The sequence below is a fragment of the Colobus angolensis genome, unplaced genomic scaffold, assembly GCF_000951035.1.
Source record: "Colobus angolensis palliatus isolate OR3802 unplaced genomic scaffold, Cang.pa_1.0 Scaffold136, whole genome shotgun sequence".
Lineage (NCBI taxonomy): Eukaryota > Metazoa > Chordata > Mammalia > Primates > Cercopithecidae > Colobus > Colobus angolensis.
In genome coordinates this window covers 4,640,259-4,659,727 of record NW_012114444.1, presented here as the reverse complement: position 1 = coordinate 4,659,727, position 19,469 = coordinate 4,640,259, and the positions used below count along the sequence as shown (strand labels likewise).

The following is a 19,469-nucleotide window of genomic DNA, read 5'->3' as shown; positions in this document are numbered from 1 at the left end:
TCCTCCCTCCCACTTTAATTCCAAACTCAAAAAGGCAGATTAATCTAAGCTTAAAAGAGGTTTTAGTAGAAATAATTTGCAAACCCCAGAGCCCTGGGATATTGTTGGAATAACGATTTTTAGTGCTTTGGAAAGTAAAAGTTGTTTTTTTCTTTTCCTTCATTCTTCCCCATCCCTTCCCCTTAATAAAGTTATCATTCTTGCAGTCATTTTCTAGTTTTTTTTGTTTGTTTGTTTGTTTCAAGAGGATGGGGGTTATAGAAAAGAGTCACTAACATAACCTCCTATAGAAAGAGATGATTGGGCCTTCTATTTGGAAGGCCTAGAACAAACAAGGAAACAAAGAAATAAATAATTCTACCTTCCAATAGGTGCTGGTTTCACTTCCCCTGGCTGAGCTGTTGTTCCTGAGGTCAGACCCCAGCCAGTCTTTTGTGTACGTGCAGGACCATGGTGGCTTCAGTTCCTACCCCACCCTTCCTAGGAACTCTACTTGTGGCAAACGGATATTCAAGCTTACAAGTCCACCCTCCCCACTCTGATAAATGCAAGAAAAACTGAGAAGGGAGGAGCAAGTTGGGATGAAAGTGTCTGGGCCAAAGTGACCTGGAAACCACTGGAGAAGAAGCTGCTGACTGAGAAGGAGGTGTGTGGCTCCGGCGGGATCCCCAGCTTGGAGGACTGGTTAGCAGCTGCACGTTCTGGGTCTGTCTTGGGTATTCCCACATGGCCATGAGATCCGGGAGGCACCCCTCGCTGCTGCTGCTTCTAGCGCTGCTGCTGTGGCTGCTGCAGGTGAGCTGGTGAGCTGAGCCTGGAGCCTAGTGCTCAGGTGCAGGGAACTGAAAGCAAAGTGCAAGCTGGTCCTGCCCCTTCTAGGCTAAGGGAGGTGAGGAGGACTGAGTGTGACCTGCTGGGACCCAGGGCTGGCTGTCTTGAGAATGGCTTAGGTAGCAGGGGCTCTGGATTTATATAAAGGGATGTTAAGGGTCCTAGGCTGTTTGGGGCAACAGTGGGAGCAGGAGAAGGGACTTGTTTAAAACTAATTTATATAGCTCACACTATTTTTAGTGAGATTATTTACATCAACACATACGAGTTCGTTCTTTGTTTCTTTCTCCTTTTGTTGACACAGGGTCTGGCTTCATCATCCAGGCTGGAGTGCGGTGGCATGATCAAGGCTCACTGCAGCCTTAACCTCCCAGGCTCAGGTGGTCGTTCCACCTCAGCCTCACAAGTAGCTGGGACTACAGTCACTCACCACCATGCCTGGCTAATTTCTGTATTTTTTATAGAGATGGATTTTCACCATGTTGCCTAGGCTGGTCTCGAACTCCTAAGCTCAAATGATTTATTCGCTTTGGCCTTCCAAAGTGCTGGAGTTATAGGCATGAGCCACCTCACCCACTCAACACACAATTTTTTTTTTTTTTGAGACAGAGTCTTGTCATCTAGGCTACAGTGCATAGTGACATCTCAGTGCACTGCAACCTCCTCCTACCAGGTTCAAGCAATCCTCCTGGCTCAACCTCCCGAGTAGCTGGGACTACAGGCGCATGCCACCACGCCCAGCTAGTTTTTGTATTTTTATTAGAGACAGGTTTTCACCATGTTGACCAGGCTGGTCTTAAACTCCTGACCTCAGGTGATCTGCCCACCTCAGCCTCCCCAAGTGCTAGGAGGACAGGAGTGAGACACTGTGCCCTGCCAATTTTTATAATGATACTTCTGTTCACACTTCACATAAGATTGAGGAAATCTCCATTGTCTGGATCCAAGGCAATTTGAGCAAACCCACGGGGATGGAAGGGCTAAATCCACTGCCCCCAGTTGCCACTGTTTAAATGGGAATATAAACTACTGGAGTCAGGATTCGAAACCTATGGGCTTGTTCTGTTTGTGCTTAGAGTGGACATGTGCTTGCTGGTTATGATCTGCTTCGTTGGTTTTCTGCAGGTAGGGAGAGGGAATCATTTCTTCCTTTGAATATCAGCTGAGGGCGGGAAGCAGCACAGTGGTTGGTAACTGTGAGCTCTGGACTGGGCTGCTTGGCGTCCTGACCTAGGCTCCTTCCCAGCCAGCTGGGGACCTAGGCCAGCTTAACTTTGGTCCTTACCTTGGATCAAGTTGAACTCACCTATGGAGCTTCAAGGGATCTCAGTGCCTGGGTTTTGCCCCCGAAGGTTCAGGTTGAGCTGATCTGGGAGTGCGCTGGGTGTCAGGATTTTTAACATAACCTTGTTAAGTCTATTTCTCTTCACCTGAAAATAGAGCTAATAATTGAATTTATCTGAGCCAGTGGTTGTGACAGTGAATGAGGAAATGCGTAAAAGCCCTTGGTACTGCGAAAGTTGTCAGAATTAAAATGGAGTTCCTTATATTAAAACACACACACACACACACAGGCACAAAGCCTGATATATAGACACAAAGAAGGTTATGCAAAGGGCGTGCTCACATTTGTGGGCTTGATAACTAAAACTATCACAAAAACTGCAAAAATAACAACTTTGCACAAAGGCCATTAAAACCTTACACAAAAAACACTTTTTCGAAGAAATCTTCCCAGCAACTTTTTGTGCAAACTCAGACCGGTGTCACCCTTGCTATTGATCTTTGTAGCCAATGACAATTATTTCAAAACAATGATATAATCCTTCTTATTTTTTCCTTTGAAAACCTTTATCTTTCTTTACCTCCCTGACTCTGCACGTCGTTTACCATGGCACACATATTCCCATGGCAATGTCCTTTCCCAAATAAACGTCAACTTCTCTTAGAGAATCTCTCTCCACTATTAGGTTCACAGTTCAGTAAGGGCCCAGTCAATGTGCTCTTATGTCTGTGTCTTTCTGTTTTTCTCATCACAGTGAAAATGGTTGGCTATATTCACTCAGAGCTCATGCTAAAACTATTTACTGGATACCTGCTTTGGGCCAGGCACTGGGAATACACCAATAAACAAAATAGGGGGGAAACCCTGTCTGAAAGTGGATAACTTGTTTGGTACCAGTTGCTTGAGGTTTGGAGAATTTTCTTGGTCACATTTTGCCATATCAAGAGCTAAGAGTTTCCTTAGACAGCACATTAATTTGATCTCCAATACTTTGTAGAAGTCCTTTTTAATAGCCCATGTTTGCATGGATTTGAAAATAGTCCAAATCAAATCCTGTCCCCATCTTTCCCTTGCTCCTGCTCCTACCCACAATGAGTCTGATCAGGAAACAGACCTGAATTCTCTTCCCTCTGGCATATGAGTGCAGTGCCAAAGCAAATGAATTGACTTCTGAGGGTGTGTCGGGTGGGGTGGGCAGTGGGGATGGGACTGTGGATTGTACTTCAGTTACTGATGACAGCAGCTTTATGTGGATTCCCGGGAATCAAGGCAGATGAAGAAAACATGATTCAATAGATATAAGAAGTTTTTAGCAATCCAAATGCTGGACCTTTAACTCACAAAGAGCTTTACACCTGGCAGGTGCTCAATAACTGTCAAATTGGCTATAAGTAACATTCCATTCCATTCCTTTACATCCCCGCCCCCCGAATTGGCTTATTGCCATCTGTGACATCTGTAAGAGACACCTACTTCCCCCTGTTCAGCTCTCCATATTTACAACCTGATACCATTCCTGCTGGAGCGCTATTGTGTCCGCGGTAGTTTTCCTCTGAAATCCCCACACCCTTTCTCTGTCATTTAGACATGAAGCCAAATCACCAAGTCAGGATTCTGTTCTGCTGGCTTATGTCTTTGTTCTGGGTTCAGTGACAAGTAATAGCAAGCCAAGGAAGAGGAGTGTATTCCCCTTTCGTCATTTTCAGGCCTGAGAGCTCATATGTCCTCACCTTTGGGCTGTGGCAGGCTTCAAAGACCAGAGAGGAGGGAAGTTTTAAGAGAATGAAACTGTACAATGAGAAAAGCCACTTACGATTTTTTGTTGGTGGTGGTGGTGGCGTTGTTACCAATCTGGGAAATTCTGAATTGAGTTACATTTTAATAAATCATTAGCATTTATGCTTTTACTGAATTATTCTTTCTGCCCTTCTTTTAAGTCCAACAGAGTGAGGGGTTGCAGAAGGTGAGGATAGTGTGGTCAGAGGTGAAGCTGAGAGGGTCAGCAGGGGACAGAGCAGGTTGGATTCTGTCCTAAGAGAAGTAAAAACCCTGGGGGGAAAGGGGTGTGAGATCTGTGCTTTTAAAGAGCACTCAAGCCTCTGTGCAGAGAATGTGTTAGGAACATAATATTAGTGTCCTCAGACTGCTGAAACAATGAACCACAAACTGGTACATTGGCTTAAAATAGGATAAATGTACTCTTTTGCCGTTCTAGAGGCCAGAAGTCTGAAATCAAGGTGTCAGCAGGGCCAAACTCTGTCTGAAACCAGGAGGACACTCCCTGGCCTCTCCCCAGCTTCTGGTGGGTTCCTGGCAATCCCAGCTATTTCTTGGCTTGCAGCTACTTCACTCCAGTCTCTACCCCTGTCATGACATGGCATCCTCTTTTTGTGTCTGTGTTTTCCTATCAAGACCCTGCTCACTAGATTAGGGCCCACTCTAACCCAGTGTGACTTCATCTTAACTGTAATTCAGTCAAGAATTACATCTGCAAATAGCCTGTTTCCAAATAAGGTCCCGTTCACAGGTACTGGGGATTAGGTCTTCAATATATGCTTGTAGGGACACAATTCAACCCACCACAGAAGGATGGAATGAACGCGAGAGACCAATCATGTGGGTTCTCAAGGTGGTGGAAACTTGAGCTGTTTGGGGTGGAGACAAGAGAAGAGCTGGCCTTAGGAAATGAATTTGACAGAACTTGGAGGTGGGGATGAAAGAAGCAGAGGCATCAAGGATGACCTTTGGAATGAGTAGGTAGGTGTCTTTTGTGGTTGGAGAGCCCCCCAAGATGGGCAGGTTTGTGAGAATACAAGTATGCTATCAGTCTGGGACATGTAGGATTTGAGTTGCTTGTGGGAGATGCCAGTGGAAATGTTGCCTAGAGACTTGAATAGGAAAAAGAGGAGATACTTACGTAGCCCTTGTCATCCTGAGCACTTTGCGTGTGAGTGTTGTATGTTAAAAGGAATAATAATAGTACCTTCATGATTGGGCTGTTGTGAGGATCAAATACATACATTCACTTACACATTTTCGTGTGTGGGGGGTGTGCATGTGTGTGCACAGATGAGGAAATACAGACTCCAGAGGATAAATTACCTGCCCAACACCACATAGCTGGTGAGGGGTAGATAGGATTTTTTTTTTTTTTTTGGGGAGGGTCTCACTCTGCCGCCCAGGCTGGAGTGCAGTGGCATAATCTCCACTCACTGCAACTGCCACCTCCTGGACTCATGCGATCTTTCCACCTCAGCCTCCCGAGTAGCTGGAACTACATCACAGGCCACCATGCCTGGCTAATTTTTATATATTTTGTAGAGACAGGGTTTTGCCATGTTGCCCATAGAACAGGATTTAAACTCAGGTCTTCTAAACTTACAAATCCACATGCTTAACCAATACTTTATACCATCTGCATTGGCCTCTAGTCACATATGGTAATTTAAGTTAATTAAAATTAAGCAAAATTTAAAATTCAGTTCTACACTAGCACTAGCCACATTTTAGGGACCCAATTAGCCACATGTGGCTAGGGTCTACCACACTGGCCAGTACAGCAGGGGCATTCTCATATTCACAGAGATTTTCCCAGGACTGCTGTGCTGTAGAGCCCAGAATAGAGATATTGGGTATGGATTAAAAGAATCTCTAGAGGAATCTCTCATAGGAAATTCTGTGATTTCTAGGATCCAAATTCTCCCTGAATGAAAGCTTAAGAGACTTTCCTCATTGTCCAAAAGCAAACAAACAAAAAAAGAGACTTTCCTAACTGTCCAATTTCATTCTTTTAAAACCTCTCTCCTCTCTGGTCTTTCAAGCCTGCCCCAGCCCCAAGCTGAGGACTCATCGGCTGTCAGGACTGGAAATGACCAAAGAGGGAAGAAAGACCCCTTTCCTATGGCTTCTCATTACTTGTCACTGAATCTGGGACAAAGACATAAACCTGCAGAACAGAGTCCTGGATCCAAATTCTGCTGATTTTTAGGACCCGAATTCTGCTTAAATAAAAGCTTGCATTTAAAAATGAAATATTTCCAAGGATTTTGGGAAAGAATGATTTCTACCTAGACCTCTTAGCTCTTTAGTATCCTGTATAGTTACAGATTACATCTTCATTCATTCAGAGAATTTTCTCCCAAAAGATGCCATGGCTGCTCAGCCAGGCCAGCCTGAATGCTGTTGGTTACATGCCCCAGGTCCAGAGCCATCTGTCAAATCACGTGCAGGGTGGACCATGCAATCATATGTCTGCCTGGCCCCCTCTGATAAAGTGGTTTGGTGGACATGGTAGCTGAGGGAACAAGCATCTAGAAAGCACCACCCCACCCCACCCCAGGCCCACCGCACCGCATTCTAGCAAGCATTATGCAAATCTTCTGAAAGATTTTCTCTTTGGACAGACTGCCTAAAATTGGCACGGATGAGAAATATAATAAGAGCACTTACAAAATCATTACAGAAAATATAACAATTTCCATCTTCCTGCATCACCCAGATGAGAGATCTCAAGTTAATTTCTAAGGCTTGCATAAAGAGAGGAGAAATGAAACACACACAACGATGTGAAATTTAAGGCATCTCTGGCAAAGTATAAGCATCCACCATTTCAAACCTCTTTTTGAACACTTCAGCCAGCTCTTACATGACTGTCAACTGTGCCGTTTATGTGTTATCATAATAAAATGAATTTACAGAACTTTAGTATTGAAAGAGCCCTTAAAGACACCTTGTCTCATACCCTCGATTTTCAGAAGGGGAAACTGAGGCCCAGAGGGAACAAGAAACCTCAATATGTTCCTTGTTAATAACCTTGGCCACCTGGAAATACACCTGTTTCAGAAACAGAATTAATTTCTTTATCTTTCACAAGAGCTACAATTTTCTCCATTTAAAAATTATACACCTGGGTAGGCCCTTAATTTAAAACTACTGACATTAATCAAGAAGCAATCATTGTCTAAAAATATCAGTTTGAGATTTCAGAACTCAAAGAGTTTAAACATTCTTTTCCTTCAGGTAAAGACATAGAAGTATAACCTGGCCAGGAAACAAATATTAGCACTAGCCCTGATGCTAACAATACAGCCCAATAACATCACCCGCCCACCACCCACCGTGGCCTCTTGTATTGTAATGTGAATAAGGATAAATAAGGATAGATTCTGACGTGGACAAGGCAACCAGGGTGGGGGCTCTGTCCCTGGTGATTTAGGTATCAGTCCTAGAGATTTAGCTTATGTGGGTTATATTTCCTGATACCATGGTAGATATTAAAACAGGGAAATTTTAAACATATTTCTCAATTCATTGGACATAACCATAATAAACCCATTCTATGGTAACAAAAATAGCACATATTTTGGAAAATATCCATATTTTCCCATAAATTCCATTTAGTGGAAAAAGTGGCACTATCTATATATTTTTGCAAATATTTTGAATGTCCAGCTTTAAAGAAGACAGCAGGAGTCTCCTCTCTGCTTCTGTATTCAGTCTTTTGTGAATTTGTTTGGTTGGAGTATGTGAAGAAATTCTGGCCTCATGCAGATATTTGGAAAGGGAGGAATATTTTAATAACCTGAAACAGATAATTGTGGATATTTTTCTTTGATATTACACCAAAACTCAATACACTGTAATGTCTTAACAGTTATTTACTGTGTAGAATCTGAAACCATATCAATGAATTTTCCCTACTCTGTTCCATTAAAATCCACTGGTCTCTCTTGCGCTCTGAATGACACTTTTACCTGTGTGTGATTTTAGAACATGATGTGTTGATCATTAGGAAGCCATTGGCTATTGAGTTATGCAGATATTTCCTATGTGGACATATTTCAGCCTATAAAATTTAAAAAAATTGCTGTTATAATAAAAATCTTTAATTATTAGGAAGCTTTCATGCTCATATTGGCAGACACAAGTTTTCTAAAATTCTTTTGTCAGTGGGAGCAGATACTGTGCGTTGATTGATTTTCTTGAAGTGAAAGCCTCACTTTGCTCATCATCAAGGAACCATGTATCAAATTCCCTGGCGTGAATCATCAGTTGTTCTTTCAAGTAAAATGGTGTTCCATTAAAAAAAAAAAAAAAGTGGCCTGTTCAGCTGGAAACTCAAGCAATCACACAAGTACTTTTCTTTGAGATAAACCTTCTGCTTTGATGTGCAGCAGCAGTGCCTTGGACATACTTCCCATCCACTCACAAAGAGTATTTAAAAGATGTGCACTCAAGTGTTGCAATTTAAAACAATTTATTTATTTATTTATTATTTTCTTTGAGATGGAGTCTCGCTCTGTCACCCAGGCTGGAGTGCAGTGGCACGATCTGGGCTCACTGAAAACTCTGCCTACTGGATTCAGGCCATTCTCCTGCCTCAGCCTCCCGAGTAGCTGGGTCTACAGGCACCTGCCACCATGCCGGGCTAATTTTTTGCATTTTTTAGTAGAGATGGGGTTTCACCGTGTTAGCCAGGATGGTCTTGATCTCCTGATCCCATGATCCGCCCGCTCGGCCTCCCAAGGTGCTGGGATTACAGGCATGAGCCACCGCACCCGGCCTAGAACAATTAATATTGTTTTTACTGCTTCATCAGTTCTCAAGCAATTATAGTAATTGAGTAAATTACTGGGAGTTTGGTACCGCTGCCTTCATTTGTGTTGAGGCATCAGCAATTTTACCCACCAATGTTATTGTTTTGCACCATCAGTGCAAATGTCAGTCAGCGAAATAGGCAAACAATGCCTTAGTGTTCTTAGGAAAGCGTTTGACCTTGTGGACTCTCTTACAGGGCTGTGGAAACCATACTTTGAAAATTGCTGCTACAGAGAAACTTTTCACATATACATGCATGTTTATTACCATAGCATTTTTGATAATGAACTGGAACCAACCTAAATGACCATCACTAGGAGAATAGATAAATAGATTATTGCCTATTCATATGGTGAAATGCTCTACAGCAATGAAAATGAATGAACTAGAACTGTAGGTGTTAACACACATATCCTCCCCCAAAATGAAAAATCAATGATAAGTAAAAAAACAAAATAAGTTATGGGATGATGCTTACTGTGAACCATTATTTAAAAGTCCAATCCAAAACCATAAAAATTACACACTGTTATGAATATATAGCTATATCTATGCACACAGATACCTATAGTGAAGGTTTAAAAACATGCATTGAAATGCTAAATATAATTTAGGATGAGAGTTACTTCTGAGGAAAAAGTGAGATGAGGGAGGGGTACACAGGAAGTTTCCATTTTATCTGTAACAGTTTACATCTCAACACTTCGAAGCAAATAGGGTAAAAGTATTAAGGTTTAATAGAACTAGGTGATGGGCGTCATTATGCCATTCTCTATTTCTTTCTGTATGCTTAAAGCATTTTGCTATCAAATTTTCTTTTAAATAGCCAGACTGTATAACAAGAAGAGGTTTTATTAAAAAGTTTCATTTTTTTAAAGACAGACTTTCCCTTTTTATTATAATTGGCAAGAATCTTAGTGCTAAATTGAATACCCAATCTTAGTTCATGAAATTGTCTTTTGTGATAACTTTTTGTTTTGGTATAAAACTTGTAAGATTTAAGGAAAATACAAAGAATTCCAAAATACCCTGTGTGAAAATTCACCAGTTCTTTATACTTTTTGCCCCATTCACTTTATTCTAGTCATCCTGCTTGCACACTGTCTCTCTCCCTCCCTACTCTCACACTTTTGTTTGCTGCTGGTTCTAACCATACATTGCAGGGCCTTTCCCTTCCTTCCTTCCTTCCTTCCTTCCTTCCTTCCTTCCTTCCTTCCTTCCTTCCTTCCTTCCTTCTTTCCTTCCTCCCTCCCTCCCTCCCTCCCTCCCTTCCTTCCTTCCTTCCTCCCTTCCTCCTCCCTCTCTTTTCAGATGAAGTCTCGCTCTGTTGCCCAGGCTGGAGTGCAGTGGTGTGATCACATCTCACTGCAACCTCCGCCTCCCAGGTTCAGGCGATTCTCCTGTCTCAGCCTCCCGAGTACTTGGGATTACAGGCGCATGCCACCATGGCTGGCTAATTTTTGTATTTTTAGTAGAGACAGGGTTTCATCATATTGGTCAGGTTGGTCTCGAACTCCTGACCTCAGGTGATCCACCTGCCTTGGCCTCCCAAAATGCTGGGATTACAAATGTGAGCCACCATGCCTGGCCAACTTATCTCTTTCTATTTCAACAGTCTTGCACATGTATTTTTTGGAGGAAGGGAAAGGATTGTTGAGATATAAATTATAAATAAGTATTATCACTCTAAGTCATTATGTAAACATAAAGTGCCATGTCTATTATATTATTAATTATTGTAAATAATGCCTAGAAAAGGGCAAAAAAAAGAAAAGCAAAACCCACTTAAAGCTCATCACCAATTAATATTTGGTGTTATTTTACATGTGTACATATAAATACTTTTGTGCTCATCCTGAATAAACAAGTTCTGCTGCCTGCTTTGTTAATTAACAGTAGTATTTTATGATTTTAAATGTCTCCCCACCATTGGTAATAATAAATCAGAATTCTTTTCATTATTTCTCCTATAGTTAGAGAAGTGGTAATCATGAATTAAGATGCAGAGGTAAGAAATTCTATTTATCAAAACTAAATACAGAAGTTCTTTTTCTGTCATTTCTAATTCTAGATTTGTGCAACTCCAGGCAGTTTCCATGTGATTCTGATAAGTATATTCTCTACTGATTAACATTATTTTTATTTTTGAGGTCAGTATTGTTGACAGTGTCCAGCAGGAAACAGATGATCTTACTAAGCAAACAAAGGTGAGGTTTGGAAATCAGTTTCTTAATAGATAAAATCAGTCTCTACACCTGACTTAGAAACAGAATTGCAGTTTGGAGGTCTTTAGTGCCTACCAATGTTTGGTTTGCAGAAAATAAAATAGTAACCACGTGTGGCCTTTTAGAATCCTGAGGGACTGCCAGAAAGTTGCAGATGATGCTTTTATGTCTAATTAGAATATGAGCAGCCTGCAAACATCAAAATTCAACTGTACACCACAAGCTTGGAGGTTTGTCCACATCACTTTCTTCTTTATGGAATTAGAATATACTGAACTTACTATTTTCCATTGCACCAGTCATGCATCTACCACTGTGAGGTTTTGCCATATCCTCGTGCCACGTTGTGATTATTTACTTGGTATTGTTCTCTTGGTCAATTCACTTTATCATTAAGCAATTTTTTTAAAAAAGAGCTTGCATTTTTGTTGATAAAATTAATGTGGCTAGAAACCAGCTTCACTTATAATAGATGGCAACGGTGAAAATATATAATGCAAACAAAACAATGCTTTAATTTCGTGTATTCCCTTACCTGACAAATATCTGAGCCCAAGATCTGAGTCTAAGTCACTCTCTTTCTGTTTGTGTACATGTCTGCACATCTGTTAAAAGGGATATTCGTAGACAGAAAGGCATTAAAGGTCTATCAGCACCTAATCATCAATAATTTCAGGAAGATTGAGAGATAAATGGAAGTGGGAAAACTTTCTCAACAACTGCTTGTATGTCTACTATAGGACAGCCATTGGCACATAGCTGACAGTCATCTTTAATGCTGTGTCTGGATAGCTCCTAAAATTATCTCAAGAACCATGTCAAATCATTGGGTGGCGCCTGCCCCGTGGTTAGAGATGACTCTACAGCTTCTTAAGAAGCTTGGCTCTTAAAGCTTCTTGCACTCTTTATGTTTGTTTTTAACAGTAGGCGTGTACTGCTTCCTTTTTCTAAGAATCACAGAGTGTCACAGCTATACCAGAGCTTAATCAGTACATAATTCAAAGGGCCATTGGTACCAGCTTAAGATGACTCTTAAGCTTCTTAAGAAGACAGGCACTTGGATTTTCCAAGCTTAGGTGGCTGTTGTGGGGATGAGAGAATGCAGGCCAAGTGTCAGCACAGGGCCTTTACATGAAGCAAGGGTGTGATAAATCCTGGCTGTGAACATCACTGCCATCCTTATTGTCATCATTGTCACTCTGATTTCCAGGGAAAGAGCTACCAGCCTCTTCGGCGATCCAAGAGAAGATGGGTTATCACCACCTTGGAGCTGGAGGAGGAAGACCCGGGACCGTTTCCCAAACTGATTGGTGAGGTGAGGTGCCTACTCTTAAGGAATGACCCCATCATGGCCTCTGAGTCAGCATGCCCCTTTGGCCAGGAAGATTAAGTCTTGAAAGGTTTTTGTGCTAGTGAGGCCAGGGAGTGAAGTAGAGCATAAAGAGCACTGGCCTGGGGTTCAGAATGCCTGTGTTCTAGAATTCACTCTACCTCTACCTGGGTATGTGACTTTGAGCGAGTCACTTCTCTATGTGAGTGTCTGATGAGAATCTTATACAGCAACAGAGTGGTTAATTCCAACTGACAGGTCTGCTTTATTTGGCCCATGCAGAGGTTTTTGTTTTTTGTTTTTTTTTTAATATTATTTAAAAATAGGGAGATTGTCGACTGGGTGCAGTGGCTCATACCTGTAATCCCAGCACTTTGGGAGGCAGAGGAGGGCGGATCATGAGATCAGGACATCGAGACCATCCTGGCCAACGTGGTGAAATCCCATCTCTATTAAAAATACAAAAAATTAGCCGGGCATGGTGGCGGGCGCCTGTGGTCCCAGCTACTCCAGAGGCTGAGGCAGGAGAATGGCATGAACCTGGGAGGCAGAGCTTGCAGTGAGCCAAGATTGCACCACTACACTCCAGCCTGGGCGACAGAACGAGACTCCGTCTCAATAAATAAATAAATAAATAAATAAATAAATAAATAGGGACACTGTCTTAAAAATTTTGCCCTTCTAGAGACTTTTTAAAAGTGGAAAGTTCTCGCCACATGGAACCCACATTCCCACATGACAACAATTAGGTGGGGCTTGAGTTACTCCGTATACCACAGGTTCCACCGCTCCCTATTTCCTCCCTCGTGCTGAGGGCAAGCACCACCTTGAAAAAGTCACATAGTATTGGAATGGTAGAATCTTTCCACCAGGCTCATGTTGTTTATTTCTGCTACCTTCCTGGTACCAATGGCCCTTTGAATTATGTACTGATTAAGCTCTGACGTTCCGTGACATTCTGTGATTCTTAGAAAAAGGAAACAGTACATGCCTACTGTTAAAAAGCAAATGTAAAGAGTACAGAAAGTTTTCAAGTCTCAGTGGTTAAAAGTATATACTCCTAAGAGTCAGGGAGAGTGAGTGGGTTCATATTCCTACCACACCACGTCCTTGCTGGGTAAGTTAGAGATTCCTAATTTGTCTGTACAATGGGGTCGATGATATTGCCTATATTTCAGAGATGTTTTAAAGATTAAATAGGTTAAGGCAAGCAAGGCATGTTGTAGGACCACTCGTTCTAAACTCTTTCTAGATGTTAGTTGTGTGATCACTACTTCTCTTTCCTTCAAGGGATAATCAATATTAAATAAATTGGTATGTGTGGTTCCAGATATTTCTTTACAGATTTTCTGATGTGAATCTGCATCAAAGAAATGGGATCACACTTGGTGTGTTGTTCTGCTTGCCTTCCTTGTTTAGCGATGTGTCCTGCTCATCTTTCCGTCTTTCTATGGCAGTGTAAATACATCTTTGAGGGCTACAGAGTATCCCATGCTATGTGAAGGAAGTATCACTATATTATTTTTTTCATGTCGATGAACATTTATGCTATTTCCAAATTGTCACTATTACAGACCAAACTGCAGCCAACAGTTCAACACCATTGCTCCTGCATCTCTGCCCATCTGTTTATTTCTTTGGCAGATGTGCCATTGCTGGGTATAATTTCTTAAAGATGCCATTGATTCTTAGCCTTGATACTTGATTATCATAGTGGCTTATTCTCATCCTCCTTTTCATTTTTCCTCCTTCTAGCTGTTCAATAATATGTCTGATAACATGTCGCTAATGTATCTACTCAGTGGACCTGGTGTGGATGAATATCCAGAGATTGGTTTGTTTTCTCTTGAAGATCATGAGAACGGAAGGATATATGTTCACCACCCTGTTGATCGAGAAATGACACCATCTTTCACGGTATCTAAAATTTGATATATTCTAAGCTTGGATTTAAAAGCTCTTGCAAGACTGTTGTATTTGGTAAGCATTATTTAAGCTGACTATGTGCCAGGTTCCGGGAGATTGAGAAATTATGCCTTGTGACAAGCTTTACGAGTATGCCTGAGACTTTTGTAATCTTCTTTTAGAGTTGTGGGCTTTGGCTTTGTAATGATTTCTGCAATCGATGTGAGCTGCTATAGGTCTTTATTCTAATGACCAGTGTTCTAGCATGATTGAGATATCTGAAAGCACTTGGGGATAGGGTCACAGAATGTTTATAAAATGGGCTTATGTATTTATATATGTATTTATTTATTTATTTTTGAGACGGAGTCTTGCTCTGTCGCCCAGGCTGGAGTGCAGTGGTGCGATCTTGGCTCACTGCAAGCTCTGCCTCCTTGGTTCATGCCATTCTCCTGCCTCAGCCTCCCGAGTAGCTGGGACTACAGGCGCCCACCACCATGCCCACTAATTTTTTGTATTTTTAGTAGAGACGGGATTTCACTGTGTTAGCCAGGATGGTCTCAATCTCCTGACCTTGTGATCCCCCTGCCTTGGCCTCCCAAAGTGCTGGGATTACAGGCGTGAGCCACTGCGCCTGGCCTAATTTATTTTTTTATGAGTGACTTCTGAAATATGGAGACAAGCCATAACAGACCCAGTGGGTGGCCCAATAACTGGTGCATGAGCAATTACATACCCGTTCATACCTGTTGACGATGTCTTATTGTGAGTGCAGGTTTTCTTTACGATTTCATCACTGTAACACTGTGGTTTACTATGAAGTTGAAATTCAGGTTCTAAACTAGGAAAAGAAATCATAAAGAAAAAAGCCCTAAACCATGTATCACGTTACCCATCTAACATAACAGGGAGTTCTTAGGTAGTCAAAATGTGTTCTATTTTGACTTCAGCGGACTGGAGCTGTTGGAAACTAGGCTTGGTTCTCAGGCCTGCTTGGCTGTACATTTGTTCATTAACTTTTTCAGGGTGGAAAGATGTTGATTAACATTCAAGAAAAGTAATATATGAAGCTTTTCTCCGGTGATCTCAATACTGATATACACAATAAAAGATAAACCCTTAACTCACTAATAGGCTCTGACTCTCTAATTTTTAAATAGGTGGAAATTCTCCTAAAACTCCAATGAACATGCAAAGATGACTCTCTAGGTCTTCCTTATCCATATGAATGCATGCCTCCCTTCTGTGTAGACTTCGCAGTGTCTGTTAAAAAGAAGGAGTAGAGAGTAGTCATAAGGAGACACTGAGATAGCACTTCTCAATCTTTAATGAGCAAACAGATCACTTAGGGATCTTGGTAGAAATGCAGATTCTGTTTTAGTAGGTCAGGGTGAAGCCTGAGAGTCTGCATGTCTAGCAAGCTCCAGGTGATGCTCATGCTGCTGTTCCTCGGGCTTCCACACATTGAGTAGGGAGGACATAGTGATGGTCATGATCTGTGCAAGAAGGGAGCCAAACATTCAGCGCTCACTTGTTGTTGTTGCTTGTTTGCTTTTAATATTTTATTTTTTCCTTCCCTTTTATTATTGTTATTATTTTTAACTTTCATTTTAAGTTCATGTACAGGTTTGTTATATAGGTAAACTTGTATAATGAGGGTTTGGTGTACAGATTATTTCATCATCCAGGTATTAAGCCTAGTACCCACTAGTTAGTTTTCCTGATCCTCTCCCTCTTCCCACCCTTCACCCTCTGAGAGATTCCAGTGTCCGTTCCCTTCTGTGTGTCCATGTGTTCTCATCATTTAGCTCCTATTTACAAGTGAGAACATGCAGTATTGGTTTTCTGTTCCTGTGTTAGTTTGCTAAGGATAATGGCCTCCAGCTCCATCCATGTCCCTGCAAAGGACACAATCTCCTTCTTTTTAATGGCTGCATAGTATTCTATGGTATATATGTACCATATTTTCTTTATCCATTCTACCATTGATAGGCATTTAGGTTGATTTTATGTCTTTGCTACTGTGAATCCTGCTGCAGTGAACATACTCATGCATATGTCTTTATGGTAGAATGATTTATATTCCTTTGGGTATATACTCAGTAATAGGATTGCTGGGTTGAATAATATTTCTGGTTTTAGCTCTTTGAGAAATCACCACACTGTCTTCCACAATGGTTGAAGTAATTTACACTCCCACCAAGAGTATATACATGCTCTTTTTGTTTTTTTTTTTTTTTTGTCTGCAATCTCACCAGCATCTGTTGTTTTTTGACTTTTTAATAATAGCCATTCTGACTGGTGTGAGATGTTATCTCATTGCGGTTTTAATTTTCATTTCTCTAATAATCAGTGATGTTGAGCTTTTTTTCATAAGCTTACTGGCCACAAGTATATCTTCTTTTGAAAAGTGTCTGTTTATGTCTTTTGTTCACTTTTTAACGGGGTTTTTTTTTTCTTGTAATTTTGTTTAAGTTCCTTATAGATGCTAGATATTAGATCTTTTTCAGATGCAAAAGAAACTATCAACAGAGTAAACAGACAGCCTACAGAATGGGAGAACATTTTTGCGAAAGATGCTTTTAACATTTTAAATGATGTAGTAAGGGTTGGCATTCATAATGTCTAATATGGGGCTTTGTGTCTAAAAGCTGATAATGCTAAAGCCAAATATCTAAGAGCATTTCCTGAAACTCGAAGTTGAGTTGGAAATGCTTGGCACATCACAGGTAGATCCTAGGGACCATTTAGAGCAAAGAGTGACCGTGTGGGGTGGGGGGAAACACATGGCATCCCCGAGTTCTCTTATGTCAGGTTTTCAGGGCCCTATGCTTGGAGCTCTCTGGCTAGGCCAAATCCATGTTCTGATTCCCCAAACATTGACCACAGTTGTCTGTATGTGTCTATTGATTTATGTACTTATTTGATCTGTGGCCCTCTCATTTAACTACGAACTTCCACAAGGAAAGATACAAGGTGGAGATTCTGAGGCATGTCCCAACCTTGCCTGTCACTCTCCATCTCATGACCCTGTTTTATTTTCTCCTCAACACCACTCGTCACCTGAAATGTGAACTTCGTGTTTAATTGTCTGTTGATAGTTGATCTCCTCCATTAGAATGCTGGTCCATTAGAATGCCGAGAGACTCTGCCTTATTCTTGACTTTGGCGAAAGTCTGCCATTGCCCCAGGGTCAAGGTCAGGGCTCCTCACATAATAGGTTCTCCCTTAATCATGTTAGATGAAGGAGTAAACGAATGAGCGAGCACAGTAAAATGTAGCTTTGGCCTTGCTGGGTGTTGTGAGTTGAACTGTGCCTCCCAAAAAGAGATGTTCAAGTCCTAACTCATGGTACCCATGCCTGTGACCTTATTTGGATATAGGGTCTTTATAGGTGTGATCAAGTTAAAATGAGGTCATACTGGATTAGGGTGGGCCATAACCCAGTGACCAGTATCTTTAGAACAAGAGGGAATCTTTGACACAGAGACAGATGCAGAGGAGAATGCCAGGTGAAGGTGGAGGCAGAGATTAGAGTGATGCTAAGGAATATCGAGGCTTGCTAGCAACCACCTGAAGCCAGGAGAGGCAGGGAATAGTCTCTCCCTCAGAGCTTCCAGAAGAGCCAACCCTGCTGACTTCTCCATTTCAGCTCTAGCCTCCAGAACTGTAAGAGAATAAGTTTCTAGTGTAAGCCATGGAGTCTGTGGTATTTTGTTACAACAGCCACAGGAAACTAACAGCCAGGGGCTTACACACTATTTAGGAGCATATGAAATGGTCCAATGAGAAGGATTACCAACCAGGAAGCGTGGCATAAGCCATGTCCTACAAATGAGGACATGTCCTAAACACTGCACAAATTGAGCATCCTGGCTTAACCATCTGCTCCTGTGAGAGAACGATTATTACTGGCTTTGGCAGTCCATCAAGATAGTACATTATTAAAAATCAAGTAAGCCTAATGTAGCAGCAGAAAGACATTCTAGTGGCACTTCTTTATTTACTCTTGAGCATCCTGATAGGGTCTCTAAAACCAACCAAAAGCAAAATTGTGCTCAGGGAGTGTGGGGGAGAGGCTAACTTTTTATTAACTCCATGCGTCTACAAGAAAGCAGTACCACTAGTCGAGAATTACTGTAAGATTTAAGACAGAGACCGCAACAGCAAAATTTTAATTTTTTTCTGTGTATGGACCTTATCTATTTACATCAAAATATGCTCATTTTTGTAGAATACAAAGCTGCCCCCAAAGCCATCCTTTGGGTATTTCTCAGAATAATTATGTGTTAATTTTTATCACCACACAGTCTAACCTATGCATGCGTGATTTTGTATTGTGCATTTGGTCCTGAAGGTGTTTCCATGTGCTCATTTGTGTGTAAGGCCATAGATCTTGTGCCTGTAATTTCAAATAGGCATATGGTGATGCATCCAGTTAACGCACTATGGTTTGTTTATCCAAAGGTATAAATCTTGAGGCTATAACAAAAGGCTGGAAACACTTTCCAAGTGCAGAAAATGTCCATGACATTTCTTTTCTCCATTGTAATCCGAAATCCTAGAAATTCTTAGCATCTTGCCAAAGAATAAACAGCACTTGTGTTTCTCAGGTGTCTTATGGAACTAAAGGGCTCATATGTAGCTTTAGGATAATAAATGAAATATAAAATAATAAACATAAAACACACAAGTGGTTCTTTTTTAAATGGAAGGAGTATGGTTGGCACGGTTTTACAGCCAGAAGTCAGGGTGATTAAGGAGCAAAGAGTTGCTAGCACAGTCATAAATTATGGAGGAGAATGTAGAGATGGTGTGTGAGAAAGCCAATTTATTTGCACAAAAATTTTAAAATGTGTGCTAGAGTCCCTGAGGTCCCTGAAGCGGACTAGCTCAGTAGTAGAAGCCCTGAAGGCGCCCTCAGTCCTAATGTGGAGGAGGAGTGCTGACCTCCACTAGACGTGGGCGCTGCTGTTCTAGGATACCTGGTGGGACCGCGGTGATGGAGCTGAGGAGTGACCGCAAGTCTGCAGGGAAAGGGGGCTCAAGCAGCCACGCGAAACAAAACAGAGGGAAAGACCTTTAGGCCCCTGAGGAAGGGGATGGAGAGAGTGTTGCCTAAAGCTTTCAAGGCCCTGAGAGGCCCCCTGGGAGGGCCACTGACTCTGGGCACTGAGTAGCCTGTAGAGTGAAATGGGGAAGAATCGGCGGAAGGTGCAGTCTTGATCCCTGACTGGACTTGGATCTGGGCTACTCTACTTCCAAGCTGAAGGTGAAATAGTCACTTAGTCTCTCC

General features: G+C 41.7%; 1 protein-coding gene across 1 annotated transcript in view; it reads left to right on the top strand.

Annotated features, from left to right (window-relative positions):
* Positions 1-415: 415 nt before the first annotated feature.
* CDH26 (cadherin 26) overlaps positions 416-19,469 on the top strand; it is a 53,743-nt gene continuing 34,689 nt past the window's right edge. Inside the window, exons 1-4 of the mRNA XM_011934500.1 lie at positions 416-795; positions 10,864-10,920; positions 12,149-12,253; positions 14,024-14,185. Of these exons, the coding sequence (XP_011789890.1) occupies positions 727-795; positions 10,864-10,920; positions 12,149-12,253; positions 14,024-14,185 (393 nt within the window). The 5' untranslated portion in view covers positions 416-726. The remainder of the gene's footprint in view (positions 796-10,863; positions 10,921-12,148; positions 12,254-14,023; positions 14,186-19,469) is intronic.